General features: G+C 40.4%; 1 protein-coding gene across 1 annotated transcript in view; it reads right to left on the bottom strand.

The window, feature by feature from the left end:
• Positions 1-19,752, bottom strand: part of LOC124720293 — a 209,700-nt gene that overhangs the window by 98,310 nt on the left and 91,638 nt on the right. Inside the window, exon 5 of the mRNA XM_047245607.1 lies at positions 18,438-18,958. Within this exon, the coding sequence (XP_047101563.1) occupies positions 18,438-18,958 (521 nt within the window). The remainder of the gene's footprint in view (positions 1-18,437; positions 18,959-19,752) is intronic.

The following is a 19,752-nucleotide window of genomic DNA, read 5'->3' as shown; positions in this document are numbered from 1 at the left end:
GAAAATAAAATTGACAAAACAGACAACAGACTTTAGCCATGAGGGTTCCATAAGGCCACTATAAGCATTCTCAAGGATTCACATTTTGGAGAAGAATTCAGATAAATTTTAAGGATCAGAACTACCTGTGGATGTACAAGCAGTTAGCTTGACTAGTGTCGAGCATACCATCGCAATGAATCTGTATCTTCACTACAAAAGCCCAGGATACAAAATTGTTGAGATGTGCTAAGCAAACTGATACACCTCCAAGTGACTTGGGAGGCACCAGACCATCTCAATTTGAATACTGTTGACCGGGACAAGAATACAGTTGATTTTTACAAGAGACAACTGCGATACTACTTCACTTTAAACAGCATGGAAGTAAGGTACAAAAGGGATGCACACAACCTCCAGTACATCTCATCATTTCAGAAGCTCAATGTTGTAACATGGGAGAATTACAGGTTCCTTAAATTAATAGGATTGAAACCACATAGTGATGTCTGGCTCCAGTTTGTGAATCATTTGCTAGGAATATTTCTCTCATAAGCCTTTTCTTCAGCAACATTTAATAATAAAGATGGGATAAGAATTCTCATTCTACACACACAATGGTTTAACAATTGCGAGCAACAGTTTCCTATACTTGGAAGGGAAATTTGAGAAGAAAGATGGAGGAACTATACCAGCTTCCAGCTTACATGTAATATTTTTGCCTTTATCTGTCAAGAAATAAGATACTAACTGGATGGCATCGAGGTCGACCATCAAAACATATGTTTCTGTGTCAACTTTGTACTTGAGCAGGATGGTACAAACACAGATGAATAAGTCTCTGCTTTAGAGTATGTATCCCACAAAAATGTTTATGGGGTGTGTTTAGGATACAAGACACATCATGAACACTAAGCAAAAACTAATTCTGGTTTGAAGTACAACAGATAACTCAATATAAGAGCCTAAGCCCAAAGAGAATAAAAGCTCATCAGAGAAATTGGTATGGGAAATGCCTCATATTCCTGTGACAGTGGAAATGCCTCATATTCCTGTGACAGATAAGGAACACTTGAATTTTTTATGGGTATTGAAATCAGAAATTTAATTACCAAGAAGTTTATGTTCATAGGAACTGTCTGAATATTCAGTTCTAGAGCAGTTCAACTAGACCTGCGTCGATTCCTTATCCTGGCTCTCCAGACAGGATGTGACATCTGAAAAAGTATTCGAGTGTGTTCAACAATTGTAAACTAACCAAAGCCAAAGTGTACTTAATTCTGAATTCTACCTATATGATAATTTACAATTTGACTGGGGTACTAACACTCGTGGCCTACTCTCTGACATGTGTACAAGGTTTCACTCCAATTAGATATATTGTTCAAAGCAAAATGAAAGTGAAATCAGGACTAAGAGACACATGTGTTGAATTTGAATCATCAGATAATTTCCCCAGGTATCGCAGATCCATAGCATTTCGCAATGACACCTTGCAAGTGTGAACATCATTGCTGACACACAGGGTTTCTACAAGTAACGAGGAAAAAGTTGTATTTGAAGATATCATCTTTACTGTATTCACAAATGTTGGACATGTAATAATGACATTCTCTGCAAGTGTGACAACATCCAATTGTTCAGAAAAGTAATGCGTGCCAAGACAAAAAAATCACATTGTGGTCAGCATATTGTCACCACAGGAAATACTGGAACATCCCAGGAACAGCTTACAATATAATCCATCCAAATCTTTGTACACAAAGACAATGTCGTTTACATCAAAGTTAATGAAAAGGTGATGTGGATATGTAATTATAAGAATGCTTCAGTTAGCAACCGGGAATAGCATCCATCTGTCAAACATATGTATGAATTTGAGTGACCAGCAAACGATATTTTCTTTTTCAAATAAGCTTTGTATTTAATCAGTTCAATATCCTTCTAAATCCTCCTCCACCAACGGGTTTCAACATGTGTGCAAACAGGGAATTATTCACAGTAAGTATTTATGTTCATCCAGAAACATTTAGATTTCCCATCCAAAATAGTAGAGTTTTAGATGTGGCTTCTACATGTCTTTGGAATCAGCAACAGTCTCCTGCTGCCTCTTTCCGACACACTATCCAACCCATTCTGAATGCAAAATTCCATGTATTTATTGCACAAACTGAGGTGCACACCTCATACTTAAAGTTCACTTTTTTCATCATCACTGCACTCATGCTGGATAAAAACCACCCAACATTTATGTCTCAGCCCTTTAGATAATAATGTAACACTGGGCAGTGCATACAGACACAGCAGTGTCCTATGCACTTGAAGCAAGAACTCTAATAATGAATTCAAGATATCCAGACACTGTCGCCTCCAGTACATTATCGATACCTCTGATCTTCTAACCCAGCATACGAAGTGCATTTTGGGCCTGAAGACAGCATACTGAAATGCTAACACTGGAACTCAAAATAAAATAAAATCACTTCTCAAATATGTATGGCTATGTGGCAATCTTCCTCAATAAAAGTTTTTGGATAGGTCTATGGCAGCAGCACATCACAGCACTGCTGCAATCCATTACTTGACTAAAGTAACATCAAGTACATAGGAATGCGCAGATATTTAAAATGCCCTCTTGATTTTTGGTGGTTTAAGATATCTTCTTTAAAAACAATAATGAAAGAGTGTGTGTGTGTGTGTGTGTGTGTGTGTGTGTGTGTGTGTGTGTGTGTGTGTGTGTGTGTGTTGGGGGGGTGGGGAGGGGGGAGTGCAAGCTGGTTATCTACTGGGGGATGAAGCTCACTCTCTCCTCTCCATTCCACTCACTGACTCGAAACTAAAAGGACTGTAGGAAAAACATTGCCATCAATTAGGCCTCAAAAACAAAGAAAGCAAGCAAGGCCTGTTGATGTTAAAGGAGCTGGATTGGCTAAAAGGCTGTAAGGAATTACTGAATATATCAACGCAGAGTGCAAAGCAGATGGCAGTCCTCCAGGGCTCTTACTACAGTGAGAGTCTTTCCCTCCACATTTGCGATAAACACTAACATAAAGCTTAACGAACTTCAAACTGGGGTAAAATCCGCTTTCTCTAATGAATCTTAGAATTCATCCAATACTCGCTTCACCGTGTCAGTAGTTCATCAATATATTGGCCAGTGTGAGGAGGGGTACCCAGATGGATCCTCTTGCCATAAGAGAAAATCGTTACCGAGCCTTGTATGTGTGATCGACAGACTGCATAAAGTGGCAAAATTCTTTCCTCAAAGTTCAGTAGTGGTTTCCTTCATCATTCTGATTTTACTGCAGGTAGTAAAATTTTACCAATCAGACTCCCTTCCTGTTATGATTAGATGCATTTCTTGGTGTATTAGGTCAGTACCAGGTATCCTAATGCCTAGCAATTCACTCACAGTTGCTTCCTCAGCAAGATGAGCTGTGAGCTGCTTACGAGCATAGGAGTGTGCTTCAGTGAGCACATGAAAGTGATGGCAGCACCCAATGGAGGAGGTCAATAGTAGATCCTGAACACTGACAGGCGTTGCCTTCCTTGCACAGTGATGGCTAACAGATTGAAGACAGCTCTATGAGTCAGAGACCAACAGGGACTTTTTGGTTACAATGTGTTATAGGGCTTTGGTGACAACTGCCTGCTCCACAGTGAACGCACTTCACAGAGACCAGAGTTTGTTATTGCTACTGTACACAAACACACACTCAACTCTACAATAGTTCTATAGCCATCTGTGTACATGGTTTCTGAATTAATATACCCATGAAGGATTAAAAGAAACAGTCACATATAGACATTAAAGTATGTGTTCCCTTCAGGTCCACAGAGCAGGTCGAGGTGTATGTTTGAGCTAGCTATGCACTATGGAGTAGTTCGAGGAAAAATATGTGCATACAGTTGATTGGAGGTATCTAAAGACAATTCCTCAACACTTCCCAGCTGTTCTACTACCCCTGAGACATTTCACTTAAAGTCTAGACTTCTGATTGCCAGTGGCAGATGGCATGGATCACTAGGTGCCTACCCAAACATTATTACATAATTAACTAGAAGTTAAGAATTTTGACAGAACTGTAACGGTACAGTCACCTTACCACAAGGTTCCATTATGGAATATTAGAGCGATCTTAGAGCGTTGAATTTTTAGAGATAGTAATTTTATTTGGCACCCATGTGATAACCATTTTAGTTTCTCATCAAAAAAGCCTCAGGCGTGATACAGCTCCACCACTTCTTCTACCTGATTATATAAGATATGTTTAGGATGTGGATACCTAATTCAGAGCTGTATCTACATCTACATCTACATAGACCCTCTGGAAGCCATCATATGGTGTGTGGCAGAAGATACCCCATACCACTACTAGTCTTTTCCCTTCGTGTTCCACTCAAAATATATGTCTCTGTATGAGTCCTGTTTCTTGTATCATATCTTCGTGATCCTTACATGCAACATATGTTGGCAATAGTAGAATCGTTCAGCAGTCAGCTTCACATGCCAGTTCTCTAAATTTTCTCACTGGACAGAATGTTGCATTCCCTTCAGAGATTCCCATTTCAGTTCACGAATATCTCCGTAACACTTATGTATTGCTTGAACCTACCAGCAACACATCTAGCAGCCCCTCCTGTGAACTGCTTCAATGTCTTCCTTCCATACAACACAGTGACCGCCCCTGGTAGCTGAGTGGTCAGCATGACGGAATGTCATACCTAACAGCCCTATTGACATACAAGTCGCTGAAGTGGTGTCAACTCGAAAGACTTGCACCAGGCGAACAGTCTACCTGACAGGAGGCCCTAGCCACACGGCATTTACATTTTATCTGACATGGTATGGATCCCCAACACTCTAGTAGTACTTAAGAATAGGTCGCACCTCTGTCCTATATGCAGTCACCTTCACAGGTGAACCACTCTTTCCTAAAATTCTTCCAATAAGCCAAAGTCGACCATTCGCCTTCTCTACCACAATTCTTGCATGTTCATTCCATTTCAGATCACTCTGCAATGTTAGGCCCACAACATTTCAGATTTGTTCTTTCCATTCATCTGCATTTGACCGTCATTCATTATACCAACCAGAAATTTTGTCTGTCATCTAGTATCTTCCTACAGTCACTCAACTTTGAGGAAAACATAATGTGTTCTTTTACTTACGAAATCTTCGAGCCACTCACACATCTGTTAACTTATTCCATGTGCTCATACCTATGGCAACAGCTTGCAATGCACCAATGTACCAAATCTAGAAATATGGAATCTGTCTGTTGCCCTCCATCTACAGATTGCAGTACGTCATGTGACAAAAGGACAAGCTGAGTTTCTCACAAGCAATCCTTTCTAAACCCATGCTGATTCTTGGACATAAGCTTCTCAGACTCAAGAAAGTTTAATACGCTCAAACTTAGAATATGTTCATGGATTCAGCTACAAAACGAAGTTAGGGATATTAGTCGGTAATTTTTTGGGCCTGTTCTTTTACTTTTCTTATTTACTAGCATCACCTGTGCTCTTCTCCAGCCACTTGGGACTTTGTGATGAGCAAGAGATTCACAATAAATGTAGGCTAGGTAGAGGCCCAATACCATAGAATACTCTTTGTAAAACCAGATTGGGATTCCATCCAGACCTGGTGATTTATCTTCTTTCAAACCTCCCAGATGTTTCTCTACGCCAGAGATGGTTATTGCTTTGTCATCTTATGAGAGTCAGTCTGATGCTCAAATGACTATATCTTTGCATGATTCCCCTGTGTGAACAATTTCTTGAACGCAAAATTTAAAACTTTGGCTTTCGTTTTGCTATCTTCAACTGCCATGCTGGACTGGTCAACAAGGGACTGAATGAAAGACTTACATATGACTAGAATTTTCTCAGGTACTCTGCCAGAGCTTTTGCTGAGGTGTGACTGCGATAGTCGTTGTGTGCTTCATACATAGATCTTTTCACAGATGCATTAATCTCTACTAACCTTCACTTGCCATCATTTGGGCATTTTCTTTTGAAGTGAGAGTGCAACAGCCTCTGTTTCCTCAGCATCTACCAAATTTCATTTTTAAACAATGGAGGTTCCTTTTTATCCTTCATCCACTTACTACGCAGTTAACTCTCCAGACCATGATTTACAATATGCTTAAACTTTGCCCGTAATTCCTCTATATCCACCTTACTGGAACTAAGTATTGTCAATTCACTCTCTAAGTGAGATGCTAACTACTGCTTTTCTGCTCTATCTAGCAGAAATTCTCTCCTAGCCTTCTTTCCTGATTTATTAACTTTAGAAACCATAGTTGCTATTATGATATCAAGATTGCTAATCCCTGTTTGTATACTGACATTGTTGATAAGATCCATCCTATTTATAGCTACAAGGTCTAAGATATTTCCAGTGTGTGTGGGCTGCTGAGTTGGCTGCTCAAGATAGATTTCAGAAATCATGTTCAAAAGTATTTCACATGATTGGCAGTCTATACCACCCCAATGAATCCATAGGAATCCCAATCTATACTCAGTACGTTAAAGTCACCTGCAACTAGTCTTGCACAAAGTCAGTATTTATGCGCTACTGACAAGATTTTCTTTGAATGACTATAGAACTGTCACAGCGGAATCGGATGGCTGGTAGGAAAATCCAACAATTAACATGGTTTCACCTACAGCTATTATATGGAAACAGATAACATGACTCGCTAAATATCTCAGAGCTTTCCACCTTGGGTTTCAGCCAGCTCTCGATCCATGAATAATTTGAGCATAAGAACTTTCCCGGAGGGCAGTAAATATGAGAACTGTATTCAAACACTTCGACAGTTTGCTGATATTGTGACAGTTGAAGTGCCTTTATTCTGAAGGCCGTCTGGCTTCCTTTGCTGTATATCGACTGCGAGTTGTCATAAGAGGACCTCAAAGTACCGTTTAGCCTAAAAAACCTTCATGTGCACTCCTCAAGTACTCTGCTACCTGAGTAGCTGCTTAGTTTGTGTAGTGCACCCCTGACCCATCAAGGGGAGTTCTACAAATCCTAACAAGATAATGCAGGTCTACAATTCTGCAGCCAAGACCATCACAGAGTCGACCAAGACTTGGTTGAGACCTTCCACTTGGCTGCAAACCAAAGGATCCTGATCAACTCTGGAAACAATACTGCAAAGTGCAACCTCTGCTTGTACCCCACACGCGAGGCCAGCAGTCTTCACTACCTCTGCCAGTCACTGGAATGAGCTGAGGATGGCTTCAGGCCCCAAGCAAAAGGCGTTGTTGGTGCCGATATGAGGCACAACTTGCAAATGACTGTACCCTGCATGCTCGATAGCCACAGGCAAGGCCGCCTCAACATCTCAGATGAGGCCTCCCGACAGATGTATTGGGTGCACATTGGCTTTCTTTCCAGCCCTGAATGCTCTGCTCCTAAGGGGCCCCATAACGGGCCTAGTGTTGGAGCTCCTGATAACTAGTAATCCCCCCCCACCCTGTGTGCCTGCTTGGACCCTACTGAAGAAGCAGAGGAGTGGTCACCCGTCCACTCACAGGATGAATGGACGAGGCGAGGCGACCAGTCTCCACATTGGTGGTGTGGGTTTTTGTAGAGAACTGGGTGCCACTGTTCAGTATCCAGTCTGGAGCCTTCTGAACACCTCCCTAGAGCTGACATTTTGTTATACCAGTGATGTGGAGCTGCAATGTAAAGAGAAGTCATCAACACACAGCAATCAACAAACCACACAGCTCACCATGGATATGATGCCACTGACACCAATTACAAAATATTAGATATTGATGATGCCTGAATGCTTTTTAATTGGATATATCAAGAGTATAAGATGGTAAAAACTGCATTGATACTGGAGTAAATATTGCCTGAATTGGAGAATTTGGCAGTTCATCATCCTTTTGAAGAGTTTGTACATTCCATTCAACAGAGAGATCATGGTGTAGTTGTTCAAAAAATGAGGAACCTTTGCTGACCTCAAGGCTGCAATAATGCAACTCTTTAGCCATTAGGAGGAAAATACCCCATCTCACCATACCAAATTAGAAGACTGAGAACGTGCAGTTAATTCCCATGGCTGAGATGTTTTCATTTCTACTGACGTATTGGAAAATAATGTAATGCACAATGCAGCTTCCATGGACTGTAGCACCACAACCCCTTTGGAATCCTGTATCCTATTCCAGACTCATCTCCACTCTCCCATGAGGGTATATATGTAATATTAGTAATTTACACCAATTTAAAATGTTGCTTTGACTTTGACTACGTTGTGTCTCACCAATACATAGAATAAAGGAAACATATTTCTGGTTATCTGTATTCGAATTCACCAAAGCAACTCTGAAATTTACATTAATTTAAATTATTGTGGTGACATTGTTTACGTTGGGCCTCACCAGTATATCGAATGAAGGAAACATGTTGGATTAAAAACTAATGTACCATCATAATTTGCACACAATACAAACTACAGGCACACGGAAGGAATAAATTTGTTATTGTAGTTATGGAGTAATTAGCAATTAAAGTTATGATATTTCAAGTCATCAAGAGACAGCTATTTTTATGTTTTTTAAGTCAGAAATTGTTCATTCTCCAAACAGAAACATGACACAATGCTTTTTCAGACAGAATCAAACATGTTTATGTTTTAATTGGTGTTAGTCAATAAAACTGTACTAACAACTGTATAGAAATGTAAAATTTTACTCATACAAAATTTAATTCCTTCCTGTCTTTGTATAAAATTATTCAGTTATTCTATGTAATTTTCTATGTGATTTGGGAAGATGTATGTAAAAACTTTAATTGTTAAATATGCAAAATTCAATGTGTAACAATAAAAGTAATTGAAGGGCTCAGAGAGATATAGTCATAAGCCACAACTTTCACGAAATTGAGTTTTTCATGTTGCGGCATTCTTAACAATGTCTTTTTCACAACATGTTGAACAAGTTCCATGTTACTGCAACAGATGGCAGGCTATGATGGAGTGCAGTTCTATGCTGTGCCATCTGGTGGTAGTTTCAGAAGATACATAGTCACAAGCCACGGCAAAAGGGCAGGTGGGTCAGGAACGTCGGAACCGTCTTCGGGTCTTCAACGCATATTTGACACAGACAGTAGTGGAAGTGAAGAGCTTTACCCTTTGTATCCTGACAGTGATGAATCTTGGCATCCATCGACCAGCAGTTCCAGCTTAGATGATGTTTCGGTAAGTATATAAAACGGTTTATTTCTGCTGATTAATTTCCTGTGGCTTGTGACTTTGTTTCTCTCAACATTGCCAACGCATTTGACAGCCATCCTGTGTGTTAATGATGAAACTTGATGGGCACATTTATATTACTGCTTAATGGTGCAATAATGTAGTTTCTAAGGCAAAAGATGTGTAAAAAATATTTTCTCATTAAATTGATTTTAGCGAAATTTAATGTTTTGTGTGGCTTATGACTATATCTCACGCAAATTCTTAGACTATTTTGTTCTTCATATTATAGCTTGAAATAAGTAGAATAAATGAAGAATCACCTGAAAAACCAAAGCCTTCATGGAGAAGAAAGCGAAATATTGATCAGTGGAAGAAAAATAAAGCAAAACATCGACGAAATGTTGGTCAGCAGTATAAGTCTTTAAAAACCCACAAGACTGTTCAGGCTGCTACTATAGGAAGTCCCTGTACTTGTTTAAATAAATGCTTCACAAAACTGCTTGGTGAGGAAGAAAACATTTTTCATTCATTTTGGAACAAAGGAAACTTTAATGAACAGAATACTTACCTGATGAGCTGTATGAAAATGGAACCGAAAAGGTGGAGGTTTGTTCACTATTTAAATAAAAATGGTTCAATATTTTGTATATTTATTCCATTTTGTTATATTAGTCATAATTTCTTTCAAAGCTATCCAAAAAAGACTTCCAAGAAAATATGTGAGGGTATGCGGAATAGAAGCCATGATCTGCAAGGAAGCTTTCCTAAGGGTTCATGGCTTACAGATACACGCACAAAGAGTGAGGAATTTGCAATATCAAATGAAGCAGGGATTTGCAGTGCCAAAAGAAGATGGAAGAGGTTTGTATGTTACTCTGTGCTATAAGTTAGGGATGTAACCAAACTGAGTACTATACAAATATTTCTATTAGGAAGAGGATATACACTCCTGGAAATTGAAATAAGAACACCGTGAATTCATTGTCCCAGGAAGGGGAAACTTTATTGACACATTCCTGGGGTCAGATACATCACATTATCACACTGACAGAACCACAGGCACATAGACACAGGCAACAGAGCATGCACAATGTCGGCACTAGTACAGTGTATATCCACCTTTCGCAGCAATGCAGGCTGCTATTCTCCCATGGAGACGATCGTAGGGATGCTGGATGTAGTCCTGTGGAACGGCTTGCCATGCCATTTCCACCTGGCGCCTCAGTTGGACCAGCGTTCATGCTGGACGTGCAGACCGCGTGAGACGATGCTTCATCCAGTCCCAAACATGCTCAATGGGGGACAGATCCGGAGATCTTGCTGGCCAGGGTAGTTGACTTACACCTTCTAGAGCACGTTGGATGGCACGGGATACATGCGGACGTGCATTGTCCTGTTGGAACAGCAAGTTCTCTTGCCGGTCTAGGAATGGTAGAACGATGGGTTCGATGACGGTTTGGATGTACCGTGCACTATTCAGTGTCCCCTCGACGATCACCAGTGGTGTACGGCCAGTGTAGGAGATCGCTCCCCACACCATGATGCCGGGTGTTGGCCCTGTGTGCCTCGGTCGTATGCAGTCCTGATTGTGGCGCTCACCTGCACGGCGCCAAACACGCATACGACCATCATTGGCACCAAGGCAGAAGCGACTCTCATCGCTGAAGACGACACGTCTCCATTCGTCCCTCCATTCACGCCTGTCGCGACACCACTGGAGGCGGGCTGCATGATGTTGGGGCGTGAGCGGAAGACGGCCTAACGGTGTGCGGGACCGTAGCCCAGCTTCATGGAGACGGTTGCGAATGGTCCTTGCCGATACCCCAGGAGCAACAGTGTCCCTAATTTGCTGGGAAGTGGCGGTGCGGTCCCCTACGGCACTGCGTAGGATCTTACGGTCTTGGTGTGCATCCGTGCATCGCTGCGGTCCGGTCCCAGGTCGACGGGCACGTGCACCTTCCACCGACCACTGGCAACAACATCGATGTACTGTGGAGACCTCACGCCCCACGTGTTGAGCAATTCGGCGGTATGTCCACCCCGCCTCCCGCATGCCCACTATACGCCCTCGCTCAAAGTCCGTCAACTGCACATACGGTTCACGTCCATGCTGTCGCGGCATGCTACCAGTGTTAAAGACTGCGATGGAGCTCCGTATGCCACTGCAAACCGGATGACACTGATGGCGGCGGTGCACAAATGCTGCGCAGCTAGCGCCATTCGACGGCCAACACCGCGGTTCCTGGTGTGTCCGCTGTGCCATGCGTGTGATCATTGCTTGTACAGCCCTCTCGCAGTGTCCAGAGCAAGTATGGTGGGTCTGACACACCGGTGTCAATGTGTTCTTTTTTCCATTTCCAGGAGTGTAAGTTCATCTTTTTTTTCTTTCAGGAAAACATGGAAACTACCCACATAAATTTCAAGACGAAGCAATACAAAGTGTTAGACAATTTCTCTATGTCATACCGAAATATAACAGTCATTACAGTAGGCAACAGAACCCCAATAAAGTGTATTTGGATTGTGATCTCACAACTGCTTCCTTATTTCGAGATAAATACTCAGAATACTGCAATGAAAAGCAGGTTCCTGCAGTACCTGAAAGTAAATTCAGAGAAATTTTCGTATCTGAATTTAACATAGGCTTCAAACTACCAAAAAGTGACACCTGTTCAAAATGTGATGGATTTCTAATTGCATTAAATAACCCAGAATTATGTGCAGAAGAAGTCACAGAAAAGAAACAACAATATGAACTGCATCTCAAAAATGCTGACAGAGGACAAAATATGATTGCGTCTTTAACTGCTCTGGCTAAATAAAATTCGAAAGAGCATCACGTGATAGCAATGGATATGCAGCATACGTTCCCCACACCTAAACTAACAGTTGGTCCAGCATTTTCCTAGAGGAAAATACGGACTTACAACTATGGTATCCATGACTGTGGATCAAATAAGGGTTATATGTTTATGTGGAGCAAGAATGATGGAGGACGGGGCTCAGATGAGGTTGGGAGTTGCTTATTGAAGTACTTGGAGATACCTAATCCTCAGACAAAACATCTCCACATAATCACAGACAACTGCAAGGGTCAGGCAAAGAATTGGACTATTATTGCTTTGGAAAGGTCCCTTGTTGCTACCAAAAGATTTGATTCTGTCCAGCATTACTTCCCTGTGGTAGGTGACACCATGCTACCTTGCGGTCGTGATTTTGGTCGCATTGAACGGTATGCAAGAAACAGACGTCCAATAGTGTACACTCCAGATGAATGGGCAGAAGTAATAAAATCTGCGACTCCTAAACATTTCATTGTAACTAAAATGGTAAGAGAAGACTTCAGAAGTTTGGAAAGCCTGAAGACATTGATCTCAAAATGTACAGAATCCACATCTGGAGATCCCCACCATTTCAGTGAAGCTACTCAATTTAAAATTGAGTCTGAAGATCCCTTCAAGCTATGTGTAAAGCACTCTTATTCAGACATAGGAGCTTTCATGTCAGTGGATATTCGTGTCAAAAAGAAAGGAAGGCTAGTCGAACCAAATACATATCAGCTACCAATAAAGTACAGAAAGCCACTACCAATTAACCAGAAAAAAATTGATGATGTACTGTCTCTTATGCCATACATACCTGCAGCAAATCAAGATTTCTTTTGGTCATGTACTGGAAATAACCTGTACAATGATGTGGTAGGGGAACTTCCTTGATGTAACTGTATCAATGAAAAAGTAATTTATACGTCTCAGATACCTGATATGTACATATTAATGTGCAAAAATTATATATTCTGCTTGCTGTGTAAGAGTAGTTAAGATAAATCCTTACAAATTCATACTTTATGTTTTAAACAATTTTTTGGGAGATATAGTCATAAGCCACCATTGACTACATCTGAATTAGAATCATTCTAAAATTAATATTTTATAGCATGCAGAGAGTTGACTATTTAACAACATGCTTCACAAGTATTAAGCAAGTGTTTGCAGTAGAAATAACTTTTCTATTTTGTATTAAACATTTTCAGACCTCCGTGGAACTTTAAACTCGCTGTATCTCAAAACCAGTTCGATGTGGCTTATGACTATATCTCTCCGACCCCTTCAATTGTTTAAAATCATATAAATAGAGGCGATTTTTACACTGCCAGAGGTTAGTCCTACATCAGTCTTAAGTCTGCCTTGGACCGAATTTTTGTATTAACAGCATGTAGTCAGACTTTGTATGTTCACCGTCAAACATCTAGCATACAAAATAAAATTCTTTGTGTACAAGAAGTACTGAAACTTACTTACTTCATTACACAATTCCCACGTGGCAATGAAGTAACATCAAGTTGAACCTAGGGCAGCATCAAGAAAAAGCACTCTGGATTACACAAGATACGTCCTTTTTCTTTTTTCTTTTTTCTTTTTTTTTTTTTCTCTCTTTGGCGGAGGATATCTTTAATAAGATGTGGCATATTGACCATTGTTTTTCTTGTGTTAAGCAGTGATACACATTCCAAACTTCAGCACAAAAACATTTTCGCCACATTATATTACAACTGAATGAAACACACAGTAAGACAAGAGCCCCAGGGTGCTTCTGAAAAATTCTTCTACTGCTGATAGATAATCAATGGAAAGTCTTGTGTCTGCTACGATAAAATTTAATAAACAGAGTTGATGGGCATGTATTTATGCACGGAAGTTTTAACTCTGTGAGAATCCATTATAGTTCCATGTCTCATCTTTGAGAAAATTGCTTGTACTTCTGAGATATCCATGACAACTGGTAGTGACCATACATATTGGATGCTGAATCCCCAATCTGGCTTGTTCTAGTTTGAACAGACGCTTTCTATGCAGACCATATGTCACTGGTTTTGAGGAACTTCACATTCATTCTTGTCATGTGTCATAATTAAGCACAGTCTATGAGTGAGACAGAACTATATCGAATAATTTTGTGGAATACCTATTCATGAATAAATCTTCAAAAAGGTAACAACTTGCTCAGTAAGACAAAATCTTAATATGCTCTAATGTCAAAATGGTGATGTACACAGGCGAAACAATACACCGCAGTAATACACACAGCATATGATTTATTATTTTAAAACAAAATTACCTTGGAAACTATGTTGACATCATCTTTAGTAAAACTGCAGCAGCCAAAGCATAAAATTCCCTAAAATAAGTAAATAAGTCATGATCAGCCCTAACTGGTGAGGAGAGGCAGAAAGAGAGAGAGAGAGAGAGTGTGTGTGTGTGTGTGTGTGTGTGTGTGTGTGTGTGTGTGTGTGTGTGTGTGTTGGGGGGAGGGGGGGGGGTTCTGTTTGTAATTCACTCAAACATTACACAGCCCGAAGTGCTGTGACTGACCCCATCATAAGTTTACAGGATTCAGACACAATGGCGAGAAATAAGGCAAGGTATTCATCTCTGACACAAGAGCCAGTGATAATTTTATCATTGGTAAGAACACCCAAAAGTATTTTACAGAGCTGAATACTGTAAATGTGGCAAAGTTCGGCCCATACTAGTGAAGATGAAGTGTGAACTCTTGCTAAGCTGTTCCTAACATTTCTTTTTTCCTTTCTTATTAAAAATCAATCCCACACTTAGTAAGGTTTTCTGTGGAAGAATGACATTTGAACCATTGAAGTGCCCATCTCCATGCTTTGATGGCTGCAGCAATCAGTTCTAGCCACCACACCACAAGACACTTCCCAAAGAAGTGGGAGATTGTCACTTGTAGTGTGTGAGATTTATTCTCACTTTTTCTTACACAATATCATCAATTCCCTTCAACTGATTAAATTCAAACACTATTTTGGTGGCAAAAATTGACCAATCAGCTTTTCTGAGAGACAGCCACTGACACAGTGATAATTGTGACTGTGTTAAATAAGGGAGTGATGGTTGGGATAAAATTTGTGACCACTAGGGTATCTTTGCTGAAATGAATTTTAACTCCAGTATTGGGTGGGCAATGATCAAGTAGTGCAATTAATTTTTCTATTGTTTGACCTCTTTAGACTTATTTGTATCATCCCATTTCTTTGTGGTACATTAGTTCAATTTATCTACACCACAAGAATTGCTCAAATGAAATATTTCAACCTAAACCAACTTTATTGTTGGTTTATCATTATTTCTTTACCTTTAGCTTTAGCTTGTTTTGCCTCTTGTTTAGCTGAAACTAGTCCTTGTCGTCAATTACAAGGAATGACTGTTTCTGTCAGTTTTATCAAATTGAGACTCTATGAGTACTTCCATCACCTTTTTGCACTTTGAAATCCTTTGCCTATGGTGAGTTGTGAAATTATGCTCAAACGCTAGCAATGTAGTCAGCCATTCAGTTGATAAATACGTGGAACCATTAGAAATCACAGTAATTCATTCTTCGTTTGAGATTTATTTGCAGAAGACAAACAATTTACTCTTTTACCACCCACTGAACTGTCAACCTTCTTGCATTTGAAGGCAAGGCCAGGTACTGTGCGCCACATCTTCACTGAGACATGACAAAGCATTGAAATCAATATTAAGGGCATAGTTCTCATCGCTCCTACTTTTGCAATTATTACTGATTAATTGGTGCCTAGTTTTACACATAACCTGAAGTAAAATATTTGTAATCTGCTTTGGACTTTCTGCTAAGAAACTTACATTAAGGGCAGTTTCTCCTATGTACACAATTGTTTGAGGAGACCGAAGTATCCTTGGCTAAGCCCCTCAGTATTCAACGAAGGATGAGGCAACATGAGTGTAGTGAATGAAATGATCTTCATTAGAACTGGAGCAGATTCATTTCAAACCTTCACCGAGGTATCTGTTCTTACTTTCAATAAATTGAATTTTTATAGTCAAATAAGCTACATTTGCTTACAAAATACATTACTTGATGATTGCCCTCAGCTTAAGTCGGACAGAAAAGCACCCAGTATATTACAATAACTAGTAAGCTCTTAGGGAGTAATACGCACTTCGAAAAAAAGGTGTCACGAAATTTTAACCCAAAAGAAATAATGTTGTGTAGGTCAACAGCGCACCATTTATAAACTATGGAAACTTGCTGCCATGCACTTTGATTGACTGCGGGTTTGCCCTGTTGCCGATGGTCTGGAGAATGCATAACTGTGAATGCTTTGCCTGCCAGAGATCACAACGTATCCAAGGCATCCCACACACTCGATGGTACTGTGCCAGCTTTCCACTCTGGGGGCCTCGGGGCAAATCCACCAAGGTCCCGACACATCCATTGCAGTTTCATGATAAGACGTTCTGGGAACAAACCCATCAACAGCTGTTAGTTCATGTACAGAAAGCCTTTTACAAATTGTGTCGGCACTGAAAAGAGCCTTTTTTGTAGCTAGGACACTGTTTACTAAAGCAGGTGCTCAAACTGGCGACCCTCTGAAGTGACACAAGCTTGGTAATGCCGAACGGTGTTTTGCCGAACTCTTTCAAAGATTCCTGGCATTGTCCTGATGTGATTGGTGGCATGCTGAATGTGATACATTAATTCCTCTTCATTTGTAGGTGGTTCACATCCAGGTGGGTGAAATAGAAACTTGAAGAATCCCCATAGGAAAAAGTTCGGTGGCGTGAGATCTGGTCGCCAGGGCCATGTCCTACAAGCACCTCTGCCACTGAACTGGCCGTCGAAGAGTTCATTTAAATATATGTGCACAGCACAACTGTTATGTGCGGATGCCCCATCATGCTGCAACCACATGCGTAGTCAGATGTCCAGGAGAACGTCTTCCAGCAGGCTGGGTAGAGTTTCTTACTAAAAATCATGGCAATTGGCCCCAGTAAGTTGAGGAGGTAGACGGACTGGCCAAATCAGATGGTTGCCCACAATGATTACCTAAAAGTTAAATGAAAATCGTTCCTGGTTTCCCTGGACGCATGTGACATGAGGATTTCCCCTTGCCCAGTAATGAATGTTTTGAGTGTTGTAAAGGCCATCTTGACAGAAGGTGCACTCGTTGGTAAACAACACAATGGTGGGGAAGTCAGGACCTCGTGCAACACTTAACAGAAACCACCGGAAAAACCCTAGCCTGTGGTCATAGTCCGCCATAGGATTTAGGTCTTTGACAGGGTGGAAACTAAATGGATGCTGGCCGTAGTTACTCAGAACCTCACAGACTAACTGATGAGTGACCCCCAAGTTGTGTCCAACCACTCGAGGACTCGTCGTAGGTGCTTCCTTGAAGTGCTTGAGAACAGTCTCTTCAAATGCAGCACCCTATCATGTTCGAGGTCTTCCAGCATCATCACGATATCCCACTAATGAGCATGTTTCACTAAGTTGCTGGTTAATTGCTGTAAACATCTGGGGGTTTGGGTGGCGTCTTGCTGCATACCGTTCCTCATACAACTGTTGAGCTTCATGCGCATTAGCACTGGCTAGTCCATAGACAAAACTCATATCTCATTGTTCCTCAAATCAATACTGTGCTGCCATGCTTACTGCATGACTAAATCACAGGTGATGTTTGTGTGCTCTGAAGCAAAGCTTATGTGTGAATGCCTCTGATGTGAGGTGGAGACAAACAACAAGACCAATTCGACGTGTGTGTATCACATGGTGGCACTGACGGGGGGAGGGATGTTTGTATGTGTGAACCGACAACCATAGCACTGCCCGTCAACCGATGAACAGCAACAGGGCAATCCCACAGCCAATTGGAGCACGTGGTGATAAGTTTCCATAGTTTAAAAAGGGCGCGTTGTCGACCTACACAACATTAGTAATTTTGGTTCCTATTGGCATCAGCTATCTAGGGTTAAAATTTTGTGACACAATTTTTCTCCATCCTGCTGAAATTATCAAGAAACTGCTTACTAGACAATGGACTTATTTTGCGAATCATGATCATGGCAAAGAAGTCAAAACAAGATCTGAGGGATCATCATATGGACAATCTACTGGGAGAGTATGCCAAATAGTGAGAATAGCTGCATAGTTACTTTTACATGGCACTGTGAAATATATGCTGAAGAAACGAAGGTATTTTAGTGAACTACTAAATGACGTACATTAAACTCAAGATATCCCAGAGATGAGAAGATTAACCTGAAATGTGTGTGCAGAATCATTTTGAAAACCAGGTTAATATTTTAAGAAGATTATATGCTAAAAAATCAAATTTTTCCGATGTAATATCAATATCAATGCTCGTCCTCCTCCTCCACCACCACCACGACGACCACCACCACCACCGATTAAACTTACCACCAATGTCTGAGGTGTATTAGTTCTTCTCATGACAACCGATTGCTTCTTATTTCCATACTGATTATCATTGATTTTTGCCTCTTGACAATTTGTGTCCAAGTCAACAATGCCATTATCTTCATCACTTGAGTCTTCACTATCACTAATAACATCGAAACTTCTTTCAGCTGCCAGAAAATGATTCTTTGTAGTTGTAACTGTGTTGCTACATTCTGGTTTATTTCTTTTGGGGATTACACAATTAGTTCTTTCTTCTTCTAAACGTGGCTGATTTCCAGTACTTTTAGTATCACATTTTTCATCTATAGCATTATTAGAACCAAGTCCATGAACTGTATCTGTGAACTTATTGTTGGCAGGTAAGGGTGAAAACGCAAAATTCCTCTTTTGAGTTTTGTTTCTGAATTCCTCACAACTACTTTCTTGTAATGATTGTCCAGGGGGCTTTTCTAAGGAGGAACAGCTGTCTAAAATAGCTGCATTGTCATTTCCCTTCCACTGAAAATCATGTGGTTCTCCTGATTAACAGACAGAAAACAAAAAAAAAGATTAAAACTGAAGTGATTATAATGAAGTGGTCAACTTAAGGCATGAATGTGAAACAGTCAAAAAGAAATAAAATAATTAATTATTGGAATTATCATATCATTTACAATGTGATATAAATATTTATGTACAAGAATTAAATGATAAACAAGCAAATCTGTGAAACTAAAACTCTTAACTGGTAACTAAGTCAGTTAAATGAGTTTAAAATGAACTAAGACAAAATCTGGCAGAAAAAGAAAGCAAGCTTTCTCAGAATCTACATAAAGATAACCACTAACCATAAAGGCAGGGTACTGAATAGACAACATGCACATAGAACAAGACTGGAAATTTTGTTGTGTTTTTGGACAATGTTCTTCTTAGCTTTCAATGTTCTCCTTCTAAGCTGATGAAAAACATAGACCCATTGACTCAAACATGCACAGCTACATTGACCCAACTGATTACATAGCCCTAGGGCAGCAGCCCAATGGTGTGAGGAGTTCTGTTGGATGGAGAGGGTGAGAGGAGCAGTGAGGGTGAAAGGCAGTGGGAGGAAAAGGCAACAATGGAAAGAGATAGGTATGCAGAAACAGAAGACCCACCCATGAGCAGACGCCACAGGTTGTGCAATAACCAAGAAGTCAAGCCTGTTGCGCTCAGCAACATGTTCTGCAACTGGATAGTCAATTTTGCTCTTTGTTGTAGTTTTAGATTGGTTATTACTCAAGTGTCAAGTTTACATAAAAATCTGTACCAAAGTCACAGCTGAGTTGGTATACAA

This window comes from Schistocerca piceifrons, chromosome 11 (genome assembly GCF_021461385.2).
Source record: "Schistocerca piceifrons isolate TAMUIC-IGC-003096 chromosome 11, iqSchPice1.1, whole genome shotgun sequence".
NCBI classification, from domain to species: domain Eukaryota; kingdom Metazoa; phylum Arthropoda; class Insecta; order Orthoptera; family Acrididae; genus Schistocerca; species Schistocerca piceifrons.
This window is presented reverse-complemented; position numbering and strand designations above follow the sequence as displayed.